Source organism: Geospiza fortis, unplaced genomic scaffold (genome assembly GCF_000277835.1).
Source record: "Geospiza fortis unplaced genomic scaffold, GeoFor_1.0 scaffold286, whole genome shotgun sequence".
Lineage (NCBI taxonomy): Eukaryota > Metazoa > Chordata > Aves > Passeriformes > Thraupidae > Geospiza > Geospiza fortis.
Window position 1 is genome coordinate 373,068 of NW_005054444.1, and position 23,844 is coordinate 396,911.

A 23,844-nucleotide genomic window follows, 5' to 3' on the forward strand; every position below is an offset into this window, starting at 1 on the left:
GTATTGATAAAGCACCTCTACAAGGAATAGAGTGACTGCAAACAGAGACTTCCTCTGCACTGGGAATATGTGGATGGAAGATCTAATCAGTCATTCAATGTCTGATTCCATCTGATAAGCTGTTCCAAACCAAGCATCTGCTCAGCATCTGCTTTCAGGATATGGCCCATTTGGAAACTCAGCAACTCACCTTATGATACAGCACTGGTCCTTGTTGTTGCGCTGCATGTTGAAGTAGCAGTTGTCAGCAATTGCGAAGATGTGTGGTGGCATCTCACCAATCTTTTTGTTGGTGTAGAGGCGTATCTGCTCGGGTGAGTAGATGGGTAGGAGCTGGTAGGGGTTTACTGCCACCAGTATTGAACCAGTGTATGTCTGGAGGAGAAGCACATGAAGGTTTATGGGGACAGTGAGGTGTAGCCAAGAGACTTTAGCAGCTTGGATGGGATGTGGATGGAGGCCAGAAAAATCAAGGCTTTTTAAACACTGGATGAAAGATGATGCTCAAGTCAGAGATGCTTGCAGGGGGAGCCTGGGGTAAAATGGGAACAGAAGTCCCAAAGTACCTAACTCGGTTCATATTCAGCCTTGCTCATGCACAGCATGGTTTGAAGCCTTAATTCATATTTCGTATGCTCTCAGTCAAGATTCAGAGTCTTAAGAGAAGCTCATATTTGCAAAAATATCACCAGAACCAGCATATGTCCATACATATCTACTGCATTGCACATACAATGAGAAACCATAGGTGAAAGAAACCTGACAACCATTCCCATATCTCAAGGCAGGACCAGCTGGATCTGACATCCTGACAGATGACTTTCTAACCTGTTTTTATCGATCCACAGCAGCTGCTAAACTTCCCTCTGCAATGCATTCTTCTCTACCATCTCTGCCTAACCAAATCTCTCCAAATCAAATACTTCAGTTTAAACCTTATCCTGTGCAGATGGCTATTGCCCACCAAGTCCTGACATATCCCTTTTCATCTATTTCTGAAATTTTGTAAATGGCCTTTGGTCCAGCTGTCCTGGCCTTGGGTAGCAAACTCCTCTGTAGTGTCTTCCTCTTTCATTTTTGCCCTTCCAGAAGCTGTTTCTCCCAAGCCTCTCATCAAAGGACTCATGAACTTTGTTATCTTGCTCAGATGTAGTGCCGAGGTTAGGAGGTTTGGCCACATCCCAACCTCAAGGCAGAGAATAAGGACCTCCTTCCCCCGTTTCACGTCTAAAAGTCAGTGTCTAGAGCAGGTGAATCAATGGGCCTGCACCTTGGGTTAGCCCTGGGGCATGAAATGAAGGCTACTTTCACTCTGTGATTTCAAAGAATTCAAGTCACTTTCTCTAGGTTAATTTTTAGCAACTGAAGTTGCAAGATTAATCTTTCTTTCCTGCTGGAACCAGCTGTGAAAGCACCACCACTACTGCATATATTTTTTCACGAAACAAAATAAGCAACTTCAACATTCATATAATCCTTATGGGTTTTCATCTGCATGGCCTAAACTCAGTAAGGCTTCGGCACAAAGCAGCAAAGTGGCACAGCCAAGGATGCCTGTGAGAGAGAAGAAATAATTTGCCACCATCTGTCCAAAACTTGTCACCAGTTCAGGCTTCCTGAAGGCAGCCAGTAGGTGGCAACTGTGTCCCATAGTAGGGAGGATGAAAGCCATTAGGAGGGGTCCCTCACCTTCTACACTCATGGCCAACACAAGAGAGCAACTTTCAGCTCAGTCCCACATGAGGTTTGACTTTACAGTGCTAACTGAGAAAGGACACAATACTCTTCTCTGTGACGGGGGATTATGTGCCAGTAGGGGAAAAAAGCTCTTTGAGCTCCAGAACAATGTTGTCACAACTCCAAAGGGTAGAAATTGGCTGTGAAATCATGTAGACTGGATTTTAGAAAAAGAAGGCATTGAAAAAAGGGAGCAGAGATATCCCTCCAGAGAAGCCTTCAAAGGGGACAGAACAGGTAACCTCAGTGCTCAGAGGAGGAGGGAGCTCAGTTTCTGAATGGCATTACGACAGCAGATCCCTAATGAAGACTCCTTTGAGTCTTCATTATTTCACTAATTTCCTCTTTACAATTTATCACCAGGGGACATTTTTAGGGACATTAATTTTAGGGACATTTTTAATTTTCCTTGAGCTTTTTTTTTTTAAAAAAAAAATCGAACTCCTTGCAGAGGTCTCTGAAATCCCTGCATTTCAGTCACACTGGTCTGCCCTGCCACAAATGTAAACAGAGAGGCTTTTAAAGGTGTTAACCATTAGGTATTCTTTCTGGATGCTCCTACTGACCCTTCCCTTGTGATCCACAAAACCCTTTGTCAGCATGAACTCTTGTACTATTGCTTGTTTTTGTAGCTTATTCCTAGTTGATAAATAATCACAATTTGCCCAATTCTCACAGCTGACAGAAGGCAAAACTTTGTTCACTCTGTTGATCAGGGGCCAAAGGGCACTTCCAAGGAAATAGTAGCTTACTGGTTTCTATTGCTGGGTGATGTCAAAGCCCTTTTCTATTGGAAAAATAAAGCTTTACTGAAAGCAGGGACTCTGCTGTAGCTGACCACAGGAACCGCATCTCACAGCAAATTCATTACTGCCTGTATGACCTACATTTTAATTAGCCCCAAACAAATCCTTTCTGAGCCTGCTTCCCTTGCTACCCAGAACACCATGGCTGACTTCATCTGGATTGTTATGGGGTTAAAGCTCTACCAAACATCACTGCATTTTGGCAGCCCTTAGAGAGCAGCAATAGGCACTGGTTTCATCTCTAGATTTAACCTTACTCATGAGTCCAAACTCCCCACCAGACTCTCTTGCTATTCAGCATTGTTTCTCTTGCTGTGTGCAAGCCAAACTAAGGGCAATAAGCCCTTGTTGAAGTTTTTCATATTTTGCTGCAGACATTTCTTCCCTTCAAGTTAAGGTCATTACTGAGAAGAACTTAAAGCTTTAACCACATTCACAGGTTGGGGTCTTTCCAGCTCTGGGAACATGACACAACTTCACCATATGGGTCAAGCTCTGCACCAAAGCAGATGGATGCTCTCCATGCATTTATGAAGCAGCAGCAATGGTGGTGCAAAGTAAATGAGAAGGCCACAATGGTGAACAAAAAAAGGTGATCCTGTGGAAGGCATGACAGCAATTGCAAATGATGTTGCCAAGAGTCATACTTACCCTCCCGCCGCAGTTTGTCTTATGAGTAAAATGTGAGGGAGAAGAAAAAGGGAAATTATATTTTATTAGAGCAGAACTACATCCTCCACAAAGCTAAGGATACAAGGAAACAAGATGAACTGAAGTCCCATTGGAAAAGTAATAATATACTCAGCAGGCTCAGAAATCCTTTCAAGCAGTGAAACTTCACTGTCTTTAAGACAGTGTTAATTATACCACAGGAGAAAAACCACCTCAGTGGGCTGGGTGTCCCCTGCACACATGGCATCCATATGGTACCTTGGCTTTGCAAAACTGTCATCAATATTTACCACATCCGACACAAATCTACTCCTCTGAGTGCCATCACTCCTAATAGCTGAGATCTAAGGTTGGGCTCCTGAGCCTCCAACTACACACCTGTAGACAGAAGTGGTGTGCATACCTCTCTATCAAGCTATGTACTCTCTGTCATTTTGAGAGTCATTCTGATTTTGAGATGGCTCTAATTGCTGTGCTGTGCCCAGTTCCTGGGCTGGCACTCCAAAGTCATTAGTGGTGTGGAGCAATCAAGACACGGTAACCTGGAACCTCTGTGATGCAAATGTCCTTGTGGGATGTGGCCATCCCTTAGGCAGGAACTCTGTAGGACACGCTGCACTGCACTGTCACCATCGGACCAGAAGAACTTGTAGAGAAACTGATGTGGTTATTTTGTCACTTCAGCCCAAATCACCACCCACACTCACCTCCAGGCTAAAAGCTGCCATTTGCATCAGCCCTTATTAGGATGATGTTGCCAAACAACACTTTGTACAGCGCTTGTTTGTGTTCCTAATCTTCCTGGATGCCTGTGCATAGCTTGGCAAGGGAGCTCAGAGACAGAGCTTTTTCGAAGGAGCTTGGTGTATTCACAGGCAATCTGATGATACTGTACACACAGAATTGTATCTGAGGACCTCAGGTCACTTGGAGAGGCAAAAGGCACTTGCTGGATAATACAGACACCTCAAAAGAGAAAAAATATCCAACACAATCCAAACTTTCTCAGAGAGCGTGGCAGGAATCCACTTTGTGCCACTTCAGGGTGCGCAGAAGCAGGGGAAAAAGGGGCAATGTTCAATGGGTAAATTCAAGTTCCTTGAATGCGCCAATCAGCTACAAATTATTGGCCATCTGTACTTCTTGGGCAGCATTCAGGTTGCTTGAATTCAGTTATCCACGTGAGTGCTGCACTTAACCTTGAAGACAGATGTTCTCTGAGCTGAGGGAGGTTGGACTGTAGACCTCCAGCCTAAAATTTTCTTCCAACATAAACTCCTCTATGATATCCAAACTCCAGTCAGCTCTAAAGCATCTGAGAGGCACTTCTGCTTGCATGACTGAAAGGCAGTCTTGTCTCTGCTGGCTCTATTGACACCTCTGGTGACTGCCATGGATGCCCATGGAAACACCACCTCAAGAATGAATTTGGGCTATTAACTTGCTGGTTTATCATTATAAATGGCAAGAAAATTTGATTACAAAGGGAGAAACCTAGTTCATCTAATGTGGGAATAATTTTCTGATTATACTATTTTTGTCTAAACTGACACTATAGGGCCTTAGGCATCATGCACAACAAATGAAGTGTCTGAGGGAGATATACATTTGGAGGTCTCTGTTCTCCCCCAAGCTTTGGGGACTTATGGGTGCCTTTTCAGCACCCATGTCCCCTTCCTCCAGGATTGGACTCCATCTCTGAAAGAGGAGATGGATCTCTCCCCGAGAGGGGCAAAGAGCTGTCAATCTTATTAACAGCCTGTGCAGCAGAGTGGTGTCTGCTCCATCACTGCCCAGTCCTAATCCAAAATCATCTGATCAAAAAGCACTGGACATCAAGCAGTGATGAACAAACAGACTTGATAGATAAAATCCACTCATACTCTGTTAGCTTATTTTATCTGTGAAGTCTGACTGTCTTGCAATTCCCTCCAGCCCAAAAATCTAGTAGTCTCTAGAGCCTTTTAAAAATCAAATGACCAGGAGGCTTTGAAAAGGCCTTCAAAGGCACAGCAAGCACTTACCTGAACATATGAAAACTGTAGAATTTAAGAGTAATACCAAATTTTCCATATTTGCAGAGGCTGTTTGAGTACATTATCTAGCAGCAAACACATATGCACTCTGAATTTCTGTCTGAAGAGTTTGCAGAAAACTACACAGCATAGAGAACACTGATAAAATCAGCACAGAGACTTGAATGCTGACTCCTGTCCTGCTGGGGAGGTGGCCTTTGTGATGCTGTCACACAGAAGACAGATGCAGCCCTGACTGGCTCCCTGTAAACCCCTCAATCTGTGAATGTCTGTTTGGATTGGCAAGGCTGCACTGGGTCCACTGGGCATGACATGACTGAGCTGACCCAAGGAAGGACACTGCTGTCCTCAGAGATCAACTGCCAGCATCCCAGGCAGCCCAGGGCTAATAAGCCATGAACACAGACTGGAAAGGTTTTTTAGAGCTGTTCTGGGAGTTGCTTATTTCTTTGTTCCCAGTTACTTCATGCATGCCTCTCATCATCCTTTCTCCACCCCTTCCACCTCCAGCAATGTTTGTCTTCAGCCCCTTGCGTTAAATAAATTAATAGTCCAGGGCAAAAGGGAAGAAAGGTCACATTCAGCACGTAGTTTACACCTCTACAGAAGTTTTTGCCTTAGGATGACTACAGCATGGCCATGGCCTGGGTTGAACTGGTTATTCTGTGTGCAGAAAGCTAATGCACATGCCCGAAACTTCTACAGGGGCAGGACAGCAAGGTGGTGTGGACTTTGCCCATCACCTAACTCATGGGGTCCTTCACTGGGGCATCTAGAAGCTCTGCAATGTCCTCCAGAGTCAGAAGCCCTTCACCACCAGGGGCAAGGTGAAGGTAGAAACCCAGATGCTCAGTTCAGTCAGGGTTCCCCCCACATGGGTCCTCCAGAGCTAAGGAGAGCAGGGGGTGGAGTGCAGAACCAGAGGTGAGGTGAGGTGAGGTGAGGTGGACACTCACATAGATGAGGTGCTCCCGATAGCGAATCAGCAGGTTCCTGAGAATTCCTGCTTCGTTCAGGTCCCCCAGGCGGATCATGTCCTCCACTCCATGGATGGAGGTGGGGTGCATGGGTTTGATGTGGCTGGCATTCTGTGGGGAAATCCAGTGCTCCTGGGAAAAGAGCAAGGCCACAGAAAGGTAAGTCAAATGAGAGACCACTTGGATGAAAGACACAAACAGCCCACCCCAAAGAGAAGGATCAGACTGAAGGACATACACAAGAGATCATCAGCACATGTGCCACAGTTTCTCTTCCTGGGGCAAGGCAGTGATGAATTTGAAAGATTTGTGACAGAAGAAGGAAAACATCTTTTTATTGGAGCTTTATTGGAGCAAGAAGAGACAGGAGACACAAGCCATCCTGTCAGGAGCCTCCTCCAGGGCAACATGGTCATCCAGAACATCAGGGGAGTCTATAACAAATAGCACATTTCTTCTTCCCCTTCACAACTGCATTTTCACATCACTGGTTAACCCTCTCCCACAAAATACTGTTGAGCAGAAAGAAGATGATTTAGAAAAGGAGAAGGGGATGGACAGGGCTGGCAAAGTCATACTTTTATTGGCAGTGTTATTTGGACTTGGCACTTCTAAGGGCTTCAAAAGCCACTGCAAATTGCCCACAAGGACCTTGCCAAACCAAATCTCTATTACCCTTGAATGGAGTGAGAGCATTTAGAATTACCTTAGAAAAAAAAGGAAGTACAGAGAACCACCTTGATACAGACCTTACTCTAAAATAGCCACCACTGCACAAAACCAGAGGTGGGAAATTGAAGGAGAACCAGTGTTTTGGCACATCAGGTATTGGCAGGAGGTCAGGAAGGACTGGATAACAACAGAGGAACCTCAGCTGTAGGTGGGTTAGCTCAAAAAACTACCTAAATGTATTTTGGGGGGTTCTGCTATCATTGTTCTCAAGAAGGTTCTCAATTTTGCATTTCCAGTACAGCCAAGAAAACAGGGACACAACATTGTCTTGTCTTTACAAATAGAAAACTACAGCACAGTTGATTCCCAAGGACATACAGGAAGGCCATAACAAAGCTGATTATCAGGGCCCTGGGACCCCTGGCCTAGCAAGGCCATAGAGCTGAAGAAGGGACATCACCAGCCTTTGTACGTACATTGCCTTCATCATCCACGACCTGGATCTGTCCAGAGTCACACAGCTTAACCACCGCTCCAATGGGAACATCGAATTCCCGTCCGGTTTTGAGGTCCATCCACACATAATCCCCCTGGAACCAAAGACAGCAGTTACACTCAGTCCTGCAGGGAGTTCAGCATCCCTTGGGATACAAGCAGTTGATGTTGTAGCCAAGTCATAAGTACAAGTCAAATGACTTCCCTGGCAAACCACAAACTACCCCTTTCCATAGAGGCTCAGGACAGCAGAGGCTTTGCATGTGGCACTTGGGGATGTGGTTTAGTGGTGAACACACTGCTGCTGGGTTAATGGTTGGACTTAAAGATCTTACAAATCTTTTCCAACCTTAATGATTCCATGAATCTGTGAAATCCCCTGCAAAGGTGCCAGCAGCAGAGCATGGTCCACACAGTGTATGGACCTAACTCTGTGCTGTCCCACTGCCTTAACTCTCTGCTTCTCAAGCTCATGAGTGGTTGCTGGTCACAGAATGGTTACAGAACAGTGATACAGGCAGAAAAACCTGCCCTGGCAGAGGTTTTCCTCTGCGTAATGTACAAACTTAGGAAGTCACATTTAGAAGATGGTTCTGAGCTCTGCTAAGCCTTATCTGGAGGGTTGTGGCTCCTTTCTTCTTGCAGAGAACCACTATCAAATATTCCTTGGAGACTGCTGAAAAGGGAATGACTAAACATAGGTTAAGAACATAAACAGAGAGGCAGATGTTTGCCCTTCTTCAGGAGTTCTTCCAGCTACAGCAATGTGTAGGTGGGCTGTTTGTATTTAATACTTCTCAGTGGATTTTAGCTGCTGTGAGCACTTTCACTTGAGTCCTAAAGCTGTGCAAAATTTTAGCATCCATAATCCCAAAAGGCTGTGTCCTTTTACATGTTTCAAATGTTTTACCTCTTTCATTTCAGACCTCCGTGTTTTCATTTTGAAAGACACAGCATGCAGTTGACCCCTATCCATTCACTTCATGTCACTACTGATCCTATACACCTCTGTCAGTCCTGCTGGGCAGGGACTATCTGCTTATCAGCTCTGTGGATATTAAATTACTCAAATGCAAAAAAGCTTTTAAAGAAGCTGTTTTCCTCAACACAAAAGCAAACTCCAAAATAACTCCAAACTAAAGCCCCAAGCAGGACCCATGCTGGAACAAAGCAGAATTATTTCCCACCCTTATTTGCAAGGTGAAAGGGTATAAAAACGGGGAGCAATCTAGTTGTCAGGTGTGTTTTCATTCATGCACCTGAGATTAATGCTGTGGACTTGTAGCCCCAACTAACACCACATTCTTGGGGACCAGCTCCACTTGCACCTTTTAAGCATGATGCAAACGTGGTATCTACCTTCTGAAGTCCTGAAAAACTGCTGGGAGAGGGAGAAGGGAAAACAGGATGTATCACTTTGCATGTGCTCTGATATAACCCCCTTCCTGAGTATCCACTATCAACCATTTCTGTGGACAGAGCATATTTGTAGATTTGGTTTGGCCCAATAAACAGCTGCTAAACAACGTTCATCTCTGTGCTGGGCAGTGGCAACTGGAGATGTCACCATCCAAGTCATCCATTAAGGCTTCCAAGAGACACAAACCTGTGAATACCACCAGGATGTAAGGTTACACTCAGGGATCCACACATGGAGAAACTACACACTAGGAATTCTCAACAATCTGTGGCAGACTCTATCCTTGGCAGCTGCTTGCTAGGTTTCCACTAGGAAATCAAAAAAGTCAATCTGCTTTCATGGAGCTCAGGATCCAGTCCTCAGCTTGGGTTTTCATTTCCTCAGAGGGTTGTGCTACAGCTCTAAGTATCTTTATCCAGCTCATAAAAGTATAGTATTAATACATTTTTCTCATTAACTGTCTTATCCTTACATGTCATAACTTAGTTAAAAAGGCAAAAAAAATCACAACTAATGAAGGCAGTGTCAGGAACAGATACACTATAAATCCATTTATATTAATATTTATTTTTTAGCTCCTTTGATCCAAGACTCTCAAAGCGTTTCAGAACGTTCAGCACTGTTATCCTCTCTGCATCACTGGGCAAATTCATGCACACAGTGGGTAACCTGATCAAGGTGTCAGCAAGAGATGAGCCACGTTGCTCAGTTCCTGCTCAGCAGAAAACCTTTCCAACACCTTAGCAGCTCTGTAAAAATTGCTCTTGATCAAAAATACAGGAATTGTAATGCTGTTTAAAAAAAAAAATCTCTAATATTGAATAGCTGTAAAAGCAGCCTGCTTCATATGGTGTATTACCACACAGCTGAGATAAAAGGCAGTCTGCCCTCCCAAAGGTAAATTGATACTCTGCTACCACTAAGACAACTTCTGTGCTTTGTCTGCCTAATGCACAGAGTGCTCATCCCCTCAAACTGCTCTTTTTAAACTCATTAAAGTGCAGTTCTTAATACTGGTGAAAAAAGTCTTATGGGATGGGCTAAGCTGGTAAGCTCAGGAAGGTCGAGGGAGTTATAAAATAACATCACTTATTAAGAGTGCCGACCCATTTCCTTTTCTGACTTCAATCAATTTCATATAAACCCCATGGAAGCCAGTTACATTCCTTCTGCTGAAGCAATCACCCTCGGATCAGCCCCAAACCCAGCAGATATATTGGGGATTTCAGGGCAAATCAGGGTGATTCAAGCATTTACCAGCAGTAGCTTGTAAGTTGCATAACCTGACTCGTGCCTACACCGGCACAGTTTATTTCCCAAAATACGTGACAGAGTACCGGAGAAGTGAGAATGCCGCCAGACCCTTTATAGTATCAACATGGTCTGCCTCTTCTTCCTCAATGCAGCCAGTGGGTTTTAATACCCTTCCAAACCAGAAAAATCTTCCAAATTGCTCTGGGGCAGACCCTCAGGACCTCACAAACTGGGGGCAGCGACAACCAGTATTGCAAGAGGAGGAAACGCCACACATGGATCCACACAATTCACAGACAGGATCTTCAGAAGGAGCTTCCAAACTTGAAGAGCAAGAAGGTTGCACTGCAGGGGAGCTACAGTGCTTAGTGGGGGGGACAAAGGAGAAAGGTGAGAGAAGCTGGCGTAAGCAGTACAAGGATCCCATCAACAGACAGCAAGACAGATTTCAAAGCAGCCTGAAAGTTTCCAGCCATGCTCAGGGCTTGGGACCCCCTCTCTTACCGCTAGCATGGTCGTGGGCTTCAGAACCTGGTTGACATTGCGAAGTAGTGTCCATCTGCCCTGGTCTCTCTCCTGATCTTCCACCACCTCAGGGCACGGCTGCACGAAAACGACTTTCTTCTTCTTCAGCATCTCCAAAACTTTGCAGTGGTATTTGTCCCTCTCCCTGCTTTCTACGAGTACTCCACCATCAATGCCCGAATGCGGTGGCTGGTTTGCTCTAGCCCTGCGGTGTGACCATGCCTGCTGCTCACAGGACACCCTCTGACCTGATTCACAATATGGCTCTTGGTAAAGATCTTCTCCTAGCAGGAAAATTTCCACACACCAGCCATGGTCCTCCCCTGGCCAGCTGACACACTCACTGTATTGACCAGACCTGAGGGAATCTCAAAGCAAACTGTACAACTCTGCTTCTCTTCACTTAAATTCTTCCAGTCTCTCCAGCAAGGGCTGATACTTGGTCAAGAACCTGAATGACACTGCAACTACCCGTTCAGGAAAAACAATGGCAGGATTAACAGGAAACTTCTTCATTTCCCCAGGACTTCTCTCCGTTGCCTTCCTTTCTTAGTGAAATAACTGTCTGCCAGCTTGAGGACTTTCAGCACAGAACACTCTGGGATACTTATTAATCCACAAATGCAGTCAGTCCCCATGCAACACATGGCATTTAATTAACCTAATACCTTTACATACCAAATTAACCAAAGCGCAGTGGGAACTCAAAACCAGAGGCCATCTGCATTTTCTTTAAACTGATCGCCTTGAGTAGATCCATAGCAACTGAATTTTAAATAATTGAGTGGAAGGTGCTCAGCGCAGCACGGCCTCCATGCCTATAGGTGAGAGGAGAGCTGTGCTGTGGATGAAAATGGGCTCAACACAAGGAGCACGGAGATAATGAGGTTGCACAGACTCTACACCTGCCAGCTCCACAGACCCATTTCTGCAATCACTCCTTCTTTATAGGGAGGGCTGTTGTAGTAGGACTAATCAGGACCATTGGCCAAACCAGAGGAGCACAAGGCATTTTACAGTCACCTCAGATTTGCTTTTTTCTTGTCCTGTATTAGATACGCTTGAAATTTCTCATTTTCATCTAAGAAAGGCTTTTCTGGTCATTTGGAGAATTTCAGACCACTATAGCTTGGCCCCAGTTTCATCCATTAAAATTTTGAGTCTAAAGCAGTGCCATTTATAGAGACCAGAGCATTTACAGAGACAAGAGCAACTAGATAAAAGTGCAGCTGCTAAGACATTCTCATTTATCACTTTATTATCATTTTACTTGTTTATCACTTATTATCATTTTATTTGTTTTAATGCAAAGCTCTGCTATTGCCTTGATTCCATGGGGTTTTGAATCCATTTGTCCACGAAGAACAGGGCATAGGGATATGGTTTATTGGTAGGACTGGCAGCATAAGGTTAATGGCTGGATTCGATAGCCTTAGAGGTCTTTTCCAACCTTAATGATTCTGTGATTTTATATGCTTGAAGGTAAGCTTTCTAGACAAAGGAAGGCTTCACAGATACCCTTCATGGGACACAGTCTCCAAGGACAACAGCAGATGATGGGTACATTACACTCAGAATGAGCTAGTTCTGCTCAGCCATGAGCAGCAGTGACAACAGCAAGGCAACCCGTGCCCAAAGGGCAGGCAACCTTGAAGGTTTAAGTTGTATTGCAAAGCCCTGGAACAATAAGGTTTATAATTCTTGTAGCTGTGCTGGGAAATTAAGGAAGATATCATGTCTCACGGATAAGAAGCCAGGTGAAGATTAATTAGATGGATGTCCACCAAAGAAGCAAGTAAAAATGTACATTAGGTATGATAGTAATGCAGGGAGAAGGGGACAGAGTGAACACAGCAATCCCAGGGGAGATGTCTACCTCCAGCATGACCTGAACACACAGTGCTGCAAATGACTGCAGCTCTGCTCCCCTAGAAAGTGGAAGACAGATGTCAATTAAAAGCTGAAAAACAGTGAGAGGATCCATGTGGAAGGAAAAACTGATTAAATATGTACAAAGGGACCCATAGGACAGGATCTTTGGATTTGAGTGGGGTCCTACAGAGGCTCTTTATTCACCAGAACACCTCTCCTCACTGCTGTGCCACAGAAACTGGAGCAGTGTGGGAACAGCAAATCCAAGACAGCAGCTGGAGTATTTATCTCACCTTGCACTGGAGCAGACAATACCATCATTGCTCATACCCTGTACCATATTTCTGAGGCTGTGTATCCCAGTGTGCTGACAAAGAGCAACCTAAGGAGCAGAGGACTGCAATTATTTGCCCTAGGTTATCCTTGGAATAGGATCCAAAGGACAGATGAGACCCTAGAGGGCTGAATCCTGCCTCTGCAGTCCTATTTTATGAGTGTGCTTATTTTTCTCCTGGCACTGGGGTTGCTGAAGATCTGTAATTTCACACATCACCACTATATTTTTTGCATTGCTCCTCTGCTAGCAGCAGATTTTCTGGGGACACTTAGGCAGAGTCACACGTGTCAGCCAGAGACACCTGGCATTTGCAGCGAGGTCTGCCTGAATGACCCGAGCGTGCTGCCTCCTGGAAATGGAAAACCCCATTCCTTGGAAGGGATGACCCAGCTTGGAAACCAGCCTCTCTTCTCCATGCATCAAGGGGCAGAGCAACAGCACTAAGCCTCCTATCAGCCTGCTTTTTCTTAGGAGATGTGCTATGCCTTATGTGGAAAACAAATAAACACGCTTAGCACAATAAGGGGAGGGCCACGGTGGAGGAAAATAAACCTTTAGCTGGCTGGCAGCCTGTCAGCAATGCCATCCGGTTTAGATTACAGCTCCCCAGGGTAACATTAGACCCTTCCCTGCAGAGACAGAAGTATGAGCTGGAAGAGTCATGCTGGACCCTGCTCTGATGATTTACTACACCTCTGCAGCAGCAGGCACAGCTGAGATCAAGGTCCTGCTGTGACACGCTTTGGCCATATTCAAAGTAAGGGGTAAATGTTTATCCTAAAGAATTGATGTGACACAGGCAATAAGTTCATGCTGCTGCTGAAGCCTGAGCTCCCATTAAGTGCTATTGCAGTAGCATGGACCTTACTGCTGGAGAAAGAAGGGAAATTTCGCCTGCAGGAAGCACCCTCACAGCAGGTGAAACACCTAATTTAATGAAACCTTGGGTTTCTTTGTCCCAGACTGTTTTTCAGTCCCAAAGAAAATGCATCAGACACTAGCAGGGTGGAAGAAGTGCTCTTGAATCAATTATTTTGCAGCTAGCACTGAAAAGCTAAGTTATTCAGTGACAAAGGTCAGGTACAACTCAACTAACCCAGTATTCACCTCTCAGCAAGACATCCAGACCTCTGCTAGATGATCATCCCTTTCAAACAAAATATCCTAGCCTAGCCTAGCTTATTCTACATTCAATGGGGGAAAAAAGAGGCACTTCTATGGTCACCAAAGCAGGTAATTCAACTTGGTCAGATGACACTGACCTAAAGGAGCGTGTGAAGAGGACAATTTGGAGCTATAAAACTACAGTACATGTGTCCAAGGCTAGCTAAGGTGGATATGGAAAAATCAGTGGTTAGCAGAGGCCATTTATGGACTCGGCCCAGCAGTTACTCCCTGCAGCTCTAAAACTTGCTTTTGTAAAATAAGAAAGATTATACCCTGCAGAATGACTGTTGATGCACTGTGTGGGCCAAATGTTATCTGTGAGCCATACCTCTGACTACTGACATAAACCAACCTGTTTGTGCATTTATGCAGTTTATGGAAACAGACACAATCACATATCCAGGTTTCCAGAGCTGAGTCCTTTACTCCCTTCCTGCTCATCTTTGAAGAAAAATATCCTTAGTGCACATGACACCAGGGCAAACACAGAGTGTTCCCCCAGCTCCAAATTTCAGTGTGATTTAGAGAGCAGACTGAAATCCAAATGTACTGGCGCACTGCAGTTGATTATGCCAGTTAGGACTTGCAGCAGCTACCTGAAGCCTTCAGGCAGTAGAATGTCTGTGCTCTACTAAAACCACCTATCATCACCTCTAGATATCACCTGTCTGATTGAGTTCAGCTCTCAATTACACAGGTGTACCCTGCTCAGTTTAATGGAGCGCCTCCTGGATTCACAGCTGTGCGACCCTAGGGAGAACCAGGACTGCTCATCACTATTCTTTGCACTCATCTTTAGTTGTGCATTTGCCACTATCATCAGGAAGAGGCAGAAGAGGGAGAAAAAGCTTGCATTTCTGCTTGATAACAAATGATAATGTAGAGAAGCACACATGCTGGTAGCTGGTAACACTAATAATATTCCTGTTTCAAAGAAGATTCCATTCACAATTTCTTGTAGCACATCAGGCACCAGCTGTCAGCCAAGGTAATGAGCTACACACAAAGGCTTCCTGAAGCAAGGGGAGAGATACAAGAGGAGTTGTTAAATAATTCAATAATTGATGCACTGCTTACTCACCCTGTAACTCCAATACTGACAGGAGTGAAAAAAACCTCCCACAAATGTGGCACTCATACCAACATTTCCCCATTTGGTGTTGAGGGATAGTCAAAGGCTCTGGGAACAAAAATTATAGATTTAGTTGGATTTACCAGGGTGCAACCTAATGTGGTGTAATGAGGCTCAGCTCCCAGTGATGCTTGACCTCTTCCCTGGCTTTTGGCAAGGAGTTTGTTGTTGACTGTTTGGGACCTCTTGGCTCAGGAGAGGAGTTTAAGCATGCAGACAAACATGGAGATAGAAGATTTAATCCTCGACTCTTACGGCATTACAGCCACGGGTGAAGTGGAGAATCCGGCAATCCGTTGATGCTACAAGCAGATTAGGCTGTCCTCGGGTGTCACCCACCCAAAAGCCGTGCCAGAGCCCTGTCTATCAGGTCTCGTACAAAAAGCTGATGGATGCTGCTTGGGATGTGATTGAAAAATCTGCTAAGATGCAGAAGTGGAACAGGAAATGAAGACTGAGCCTTTTAGCCCCATGGCCGGGTCCTGTCCTAAATGCAAATGGACGAAATCCAAATGAAGACAACAAAGCAATCATAAGAAGTCCAAATCTGGAAAACCGGATTGAGGGAAAATAAGAACAGGAGGAATCAGAAGGGGAGCACTTTAGGATGGGAGCACATAATTCAGTACTGTTTGACCACGACATATTCCTTCAGGTTCTAGGAGTAAGAGGTTGCTGGGTACCACTCTGGGAGCTTTCAGATCCACCCTAAATCTGCAAGGAACAGTCAACCCCATACCCCCAGAGAACCAAGGGTGCACCTGAACCTTTCTTTAGTTTGCAAGAGCTGGTATGATGGAAACTCCTTGCCCTTACCCATCCAGAATGAAATACTTTGGATATTTTTCTATAAATTAATGTTGTTCTATATGTCAAGTTTTAGGAAGATGGTACTAAGGGAATGCCATCTCCCTCTCTAAGCATAGTTTGGGAGGGGTTCCAACAGGTCCCTAAGGTTGGACAATACCACTCAGCTATCTGTTCCCATCCCTTTGATGGTACCAAGCCGTGTAGTGCAGTAAATACACCTTAAGGATGAGATAGCACCAGAGGGACCAGATTGAGGAGTGCACAATTGGGAACCTCGTGAGGTTCAACAAGGCCGAGTGCAAGGTCCTGCACCCAGGCCAGGGGACAAAGGGATTGAGAGCAACACTGAGAAGGACAGGATGGATGAGAAACTGGACATGACCCAACAACAACGTGCACTGGCAGCCCAGAATTCCAACTGCGTCCTGGGCTGCATTCCCACCAGTGTGGCCAGCAGGCCAAGGAAGGGGGTTCTTTCCTCTCACCTCCATTCTGGTAAAACCCCACCTGCTCTGGGGCCCCCAACATAAGAAAGACAGGGACTTGCTGGAGTGAGACCAGAGGAGGCCTTACAATGCTGAGAAGGCAGGAAAACCTCTGCTATAGAGACAAACTGAGAGAGTTGGGGTGTTCAGTCTGCAGAAGAGAAGGTTCCAAGAAGACCTTAGAGCCTCTACATTACCTAAAGAAGATCCAAGAAGAAGCTGGAAAGGGACTTTTGACAAGGGCATGTAGTGATGTGACAAAGGGGAATGGCTTGAAGTTGAAGTAGGGTTGATTTAGGCTACAGGAAAGCTGGGGACAAACTTTTTAGCAGGAAAAGGGGGTAACTGTTTTAAACTAAAAGAAGAGAGATTCAGATTAGATGTTACAAAGAAGTTAATTTACAGTGAGGGTGGTGAAACACTGGAACAGATTGCCCAGAAAGGTGGTGGATGCTCCACCCCTGGAAGCTTTCAAGATCAGGTCAAACAGGGCTTTGTGCCACTTGGTCCAGTTGAAGATGTTTGTGCTCGTTGCAGGGGCTCTGGACTAGATCAGCCTTAAAGAATCTGTGATTTTTTTCTTTGATTTGATCCCCCAGTGGACCAGCTCCAGGCATTAACCCAGCAGCAACAGTTTCACGAGTTTCTGCAAAGTGTTTTGCTGGTTTAGTCCCTGAACTAACTCCCCAGGCAAAAAGCAAAGCCCCTGTGCAGGTGCAGGGAGAGCAGCAAGAACACAGAGCTGGCAGCATGGCAGGGGAGTGGAGCTGCTGCCTGTGAGGTATCTGCTGTGGCAGCACTGAGCAGAGCTGATGGATGCCCTGCCACACTCAGGGATGAGCTTTATTCCCTGGATGAAGACAGAGAACTGTTTGATTTGATTCATGAAAGCAGAATCCCAGCTGATGAGCATGAGAGCTGCAGAACTATGTAACAGATGGAGGTAAATAGGTACGTCTACAAAACATTTTTCTGCCTCTGAGGCATACAGCCTTTTCAAGATCACAATGATTCACAGAAAGGACAGTTTGAATTACACTGTACAGTACTGATTAAGGGGGAAAATAATAAAAAAGAAGATGATACACAGAAATGTAAATTGGAAAGGATGTTTCTAATCCTGGCTCTTGCAGACTGTTCAAAGAAACCTAAAAACAACCACATGAATTTAGTTGTTTTGGCTGATTTTATTCCTTTGGAAACAAAGAATATTTTTCCACCATCTGCAATAAAAATGTATTTTACTTTTCACACACAGCCTGTCAAATTGTGTTTCAGAGTTTTAGCTTTATCTTCCATGCCGGGGGAAGATGCTTTCTGCTTAATTTCTTTACTTCAGGCTCTCCTTTGCTCCTCCCTGCATTTTCACCACCTCACTGAGACCTAGTCTGCAATTAGTTCTTGTGTACTAAATAGATGTGGGACTATTGTAAAATGCACAGCAATTCCTGCTTGAACAAAGATGCAGACTTAGTACAAATAAGTGCTTAATCATACTGCAAATACATTATTTTCCTATATAGTAGTAGTCTATACTTGTGTAAATTCAATTTTCCCAGCAGAAATGTGTCTGTGCTGAGGGTCTGAATTAGCCAAAGTCACGATGATCTGTCTAGACAAACCGTACTTCTTAAATATAATATCTAATCTTAGGAAATATTGAATGAAATGGGAGTAATGCTGCTTTTCCTTCATTGCCACACCAGATCTGAGCAGATCTGTCCTTTTTGCACACCATCTATGCTTACCCACTGAGGGTTGTGATGATTACTGAGGAGACTGAGGGCTTCTGGAGGGAGGTTAGTTTGCAGCTCAGAGAGTAGCGTCCTGAGGGAGTTTTTGATATGACTGATGAAAGGAGAAGCTGACTACTCCAGGGGTGTGTTTGAAAGGCCATCCCTGAGAAGAATGGTGGTCAGGAGAAAGCATAACTGAAAACACACAAACCCTGTTTGACATGCTTGTGATGCAATTCAAAACACTTCAATATTGCTCTTTGTTCCTTAGGTGCCACAACAAAGGAGCAGAGATGCTGCAATACAAGTAGCATCCTTTCAAAAGGAGAAAAGACACTCCAAGATGTAAAAAAACTGGGTTTAAATTAGGCATCAGGAAAAAATTCTTGACAGTGAGGGTGGTGAGGCACTGGAATAGGTTGCCCAGTGAAGGTGTGGCAGTCCCAAACCCAGGAGTGTTGAAGGCCAGGTTGGGTGGGACTTTGAGCAACCTGATCCTGTGGAAGGTGTCCCTGTCCATTGCAGGGGATTGTAATGAGATGATCTTTGTGGTTCCTTCCAAGCCAAACCATTCTATGATACCATGATTCTATGAAAAAAGTCTTGAGAACACAAAGCACATGGTTCTTTTTTCATAATGAAATAGAAAACAAAAGAATCCTGCGAGTACCTACCAGAACCCAGAAAAATCTGTACTTCATTGCTTGCTGTATGGTTCTGAAGACTCCAGAGTTGCCTCATACAAGATCACCTTGAAAAGGAAACTCAGAGCAATTTGCTAATTGCAACCACTTGCCTGGATTCTTCAATCCCTCTGCCTACAGTATTGGAAAAACGAACCAAAGTGCTGGTGGTGGACCCCTCTAAAGGAGGTGGACCGGTCGCAGAACTGCACAGAACAATACCAGCCCCATCTGCTGTAATTCCCTGGAATTACCAAATGCACCAGGAGACTTGTTTCTGATGATTTCTCCATGGGTTTTATTAAACTTTGATGCTAATAGTATATGAAATTCCAGAAGGCTCTTGAATAATGGAGAGACCACAGAGGACAACCTGGCTCATTAAGGGTCTGAAGGGACCAGTTGGCAAGTTCAGCTAGACAAACCCTAGAGGCTGCAAACAGAGGTGGAGTGGAGTTTTTAGGCTAGCACAAGATGATAGAGATTGAGACAACCATCACTGGTCAAATCACACCTGCAGTTGCCAGACCCAGCTGAGACAGTCGACTTGCTGGATCAGGACACACACTTGTGCACTGTGGATGCCTTCAAACTGTGGTCTTGGAACAGCTCTACAGCTAATGGATTAGAGCTTATTGGGCATACACTGAAGAGACCTGACCTTCAGAAAGTGACCATCAACCAGACATCAGTCCTTTTTACACACATGAACCCAGAAACCTGTTTCAAAATCCAAGTCAGGCCAAATAATCCCAGCCACTGCAAACAAAGCAACAGTTATAGCTTGGAAAATGAAGTTGGACCTATGTCTTACATGAGGTTTTTAAAGAATGTTGGCTGGCAAGACTGTGAGCTGGATAAGACTTTCATATGGACATCCTGAACTCTAGTAGCTATAAAATTGAAACCACAAAAGAAAGAAGCTCGGCATTTTGGCTCAGCAAATAATTCCTGTAGTTTTGGTACTTCTTCTATTCCTCATGGATATTTTATTACATGGACAGACCATTCTGCATATGCTGCACAAGGGGATATGGCCTCCAAAACCCCTTTTGAGAAGGGTTGTATTACAAATAAGTTTTGTTAAATGTTACTCCTGGAACCAAAATTTTGGTTTGGTTGTGGGGTTTTCAGGGAGCCTAGCATGGCATAGAGGCTTGTGCAGAAACTGGCAGCTAATGGGTACTCATGTGCATACCCAAATCACGTGAAGGGAAATTAATTCACGTGAGTAATACTCATCAATTTTATACTTGCTTTGAGAAACTCAGTAATTGCAATACAGCTTTAATTTTGAGACTGCCAAGAGTATTATCATATAGATATATTAATTAAGCCTATGTTTCAGGAATTAGCTGACAATATCAGCATGGAAATTCAGTTAATGCCCCCACTGCATTTTGCTGGAGGCAAATGTTGTTTCATTTCCAGCATCTATGTTATTGGAAAGACTTCCTGTTCGTCTCACACCTAATCTAGCAATTTTATGGGGTAAAGAGGCAGTAAAATGCCCTCACAAAGTGATTTGTAGATCATGAAAATGCAGTGTGTGACCTTAAGAGTCATTTGCCAGCGATGGTGCTGACAATAAAACGCCTGGCTGGGTGGTAGGGGATGCACATAAATTGCTCACATTGCATTTGCACGGGCTGCACAAAAGGCCCCTGAGTCACGGTGGGCAAATCACTGTCCCATACATGTGTTTTTCCTAACCTTAAAACCAAGCATCACTTGGTTCTTTCCTCAGCATGCAGGATAAGCCAGCTTCTTCTTCTCCTGGGCTCTGCTAAAGTGGCTCTGAGGAAAGGATGGAGGACATCTGCTTTTTGGTAGAAAAGCTGTGAGGGAGCAATACTACCAGGATGCTAGTGGCATTGCTTCAGGCAGGACATGCAAATGGGTGTGCCAGGTTAAGGAACACCAAAGGACCATCTATGGTGGGAACCATTTTGCTTTCTCCAGTGGCCCATGAGGTTGCCTAGGGCAGAGCGGGACAGGTTGGATGAGATACTTCTTTAAAACACTCTTCCAGTCCAAAATAAAGGGGATATCAAACTCAGTGGTTGGAAGGTTCAGAAAATGGCCATGGAGCTGGATGAGAAGTAAGGACATTGTACAAGTGCTTGGAAGGGAGATGCACTAGGGACTGCTAACTAAATAAGTCACATCAGGCTTGGGAAATCACCAAACTGAAAAGTCAGAGGTGAAGGCCAGGAAATTAGCTGAAGGCTAGGAAAATATTTTGGGGAAATAACACTGTATGCTTACTAGTCCCTTGGTGTTCAGCTACAGTCATTTTGGATACAGAATGCCAAGTGGGACAGACTGGGTCTGAACAAATCTGAACATTTGATATATATTCCCAACTTCAGCCCACTGTAACTCTCTTAAGAATTTTATAATTGTTTCTATTCAGGAACAGAAGTTCTTATCATTTACAGCTGGTGAAATTTTCGCCTTTCACAAAAATTGCCTTAAAGAGGATGAAATCCTTGTAAACTTTTAAGACTGACCTTTGCCCAGTGCAAGAAAGCAGTTGACTTCCTTTGCCAAAGTCACCTCCCTTGTGCCACCTCCCAGATAGGGCTGATTTGTGAAGTAGAGAAGAAAAGGACTAATCAACCATCATACCACCTTCCCATGTTTGTAAAACTTATCCATGTGGGTATGGCCAACAGGGAAAGGACAATTCCCTCACATTGCAACACAGATGCACAAACCCCAGCATAAGCTGGGCAGTACTGCTGACCACTAGAGCAATATCTGTAAATATAAACAGGAGCAGCAAAATGGAAATGCTAAAATATCAGAATACAAATTCCTAAATCCCAGTCCACACTTACTTGTCTCATTCCTCCATTGTTGAAAGCTCCAGCAGAAGTATCTAAAGTGGCAGCTGGCTCACTGGCCTATCTCAGGTTATTTCCCTCCCACTACTGAATTTTCTTTGTTCTTCAATAGATTTTAAATTCTTTTTCAGAAGTCTCCTTATATGAATTCAAGCAAACATCTAAATTATCTTATTATTTTGGCTATATTTATGAACCAACTCAAAATAGATTTACTCTTCAAAAATCTCACTATAAATTTTTCTTAGAGAATATAATGTCACCAAAACCTGTAACGCAACAGGAAAAACAAAGCCTTTAGGGAAAACACTTGCATTTCACTCAAGTCTGACATGGAGAGTATAATTTTGATGTTCTTATTGGAATTCTGTCTCCAAAATCAGCTTTTCATTTCAATGGAACTATTTTATTTATTGACCAGGAAATGACATCCTGACAGATATTCTCTATAGCCCCATCTCAACTTTCTCCCAAGAAAGAAACGCCATATTTCGATTTGTGCTATTTGAAAAGATCTGTTATTGCTTTTTCTGCCCTGGGCCCCAGGAGATTTGCTCAGCCTCTTGAACCTGATTGCAAAAGCCAGAGCTAAGTGGGTTTCTTTAGGAAAACTGCTGTCAAGTCTATTCTGCGCGAGCAAATGGTGCTGAGTCTTGAAAAGGGAATAAATTTTATACCATAAGAGCCAAATCTTTCAGTGGTGTACATCAGAGTCATTCCACAGAAGTGTCTGTAACCCCAAATCCATGAAATGTTGAGGGGTCCCTTTTTAATTCCTTGCTGTCAAATGTTTTCCAATCTTGCAAGAGGAATTTGATGGAGAGGAAGGTTGCCTCGAACAGGGAGAGACACAGCCTGATACACAGCCTTTTGTACAGGAGAAGACAGCAAGCACGGTCCCACTGAGGATGTCACATCACAAACACTCCTAACAGCAGACATGTTTCCTTAAATGTCTACCTTTTGCTCAAATCCCTCCAATTGTCAGTCCCTATATATCCCAACTGAGAACTGACCTGAGTAAAAAGAACTGAAAAAAATAAACCCCATAACTTACATAAAAGATTTTTGAAAGTACATGCGAATGATATGATTTTTGTGAAATTATGGACAAGGCTGTCCAGATAACAGTTGTCTCACATATCTGGGACAGAGTGGAGGGCAGACAGAGGCACGTGGGTATGAGGGCAGGGGGATGGGACGGAACGGGATGGGATGGCACATGAGGTCCTTTGCTCTGCTGCTTTCACAGCTGGGATGAAGATGCTTTCTCCCATTAAGAACAGTAATCAGGGGCTCCAGAGCTGGATGACCAAGGGAAATCAACACTTGTGTTGATCCTTAGCAGCAGGATAAGATGTAGGCTGGATGAGAGGGAAGGATTTCTGATCTCCCTCCCCAAATCTCACTCCTGAAAAAGGCGTTGATAGATGCGCTGGCAGCCCCCAGCTCCACCAGCGGGTGCAGCGTGGCCAGGTGAGGTTCAAGATTCACAACAGGATTTTTTTTTTTTTTACAGAAAACATGTAAATACAGTGAGAATTCTTCAGGGTCAGGTTATAGAATCATTTAGGTTGGACAGGACCCTTAAGATCATCAACTCCAATCGTTAACCTTACACTCTAAATCATGTTCCCAAGTGCCACATCTTTTAAATATCTCCAGGGATGATGACCCCACCACTGCCCTGGGCAGCCTATTCCAGTTCTTATGGTGAGGGAATTTTTTCCTAATATCCAATCTCAACTCCCCTGGCACAAGTTGAGGCTATGATGTGTTGGAGGGTTTAAGAGAAAGGGACAGTTTGAGGAGCTGAATTCCTCTCTTCTTGCTCCAGATGTCAGGTCTCAGCAAGTTAAATGCATCTTTAAGGGCTCTGACAGTCATGGAGAAATTACCATCAAGTAAGACAAGATGATATATGAGCTATTCTGCAAGAGCTCTCCCTGGGGAAACATGTGGCCTGAAGACTGAGTCAAGGTAAAATTTATTATTGAGTCCTTTGAAGTTTCCTATACCCTCAAATGAATGTCCCATTGGCTGGGTATTTTGTTACTGCCCCTTAAAAAAGCAATACTAAACTCAGCTGCACATACAACAACTCTCACTCCAAGCCTTCTCAGTCTTGAAGGTTTCAGCGCATACACTTCAGGGAAGATGGATCCTGGGGGTTTGCCTG

At 44.3% G+C, this 23,844-nt stretch overlaps 1 protein-coding gene across 2 annotated transcripts in view; it reads right to left on the minus strand.

Moving 5' to 3' along the window:
- MYO7A (myosin VIIA) overlaps window positions 1-23,844 on the minus strand; it is a 97,713-nt gene that overhangs the window by 50,566 nt on the left and 23,303 nt on the right. Inside the window, exons 1-5 of one of the 2 annotated variants that reach the window (XM_031062301.1) lie at window positions 10,574-10,917; window positions 7,377-7,490; window positions 6,208-6,360; window positions 3,195-3,212; window positions 191-375 (exon numbers count right to left, since the gene is read on the minus strand). In XM_031062301.1, coding sequence (XP_030918161.1) covers window positions 191-375; window positions 3,195-3,212; window positions 6,208-6,360; window positions 7,377-7,490; window positions 10,574-10,705 — 602 coding nt within the window. In that variant the 5' untranslated portion in view covers window positions 10,706-10,917. Of the gene's footprint in view, window positions 1-190; window positions 376-3,194; window positions 3,213-6,207; window positions 6,361-7,376; window positions 7,491-10,573; window positions 10,918-23,844 lie in introns of those variants that run through there. The other variant, XM_031062298.1, reaches the window with a different exon arrangement.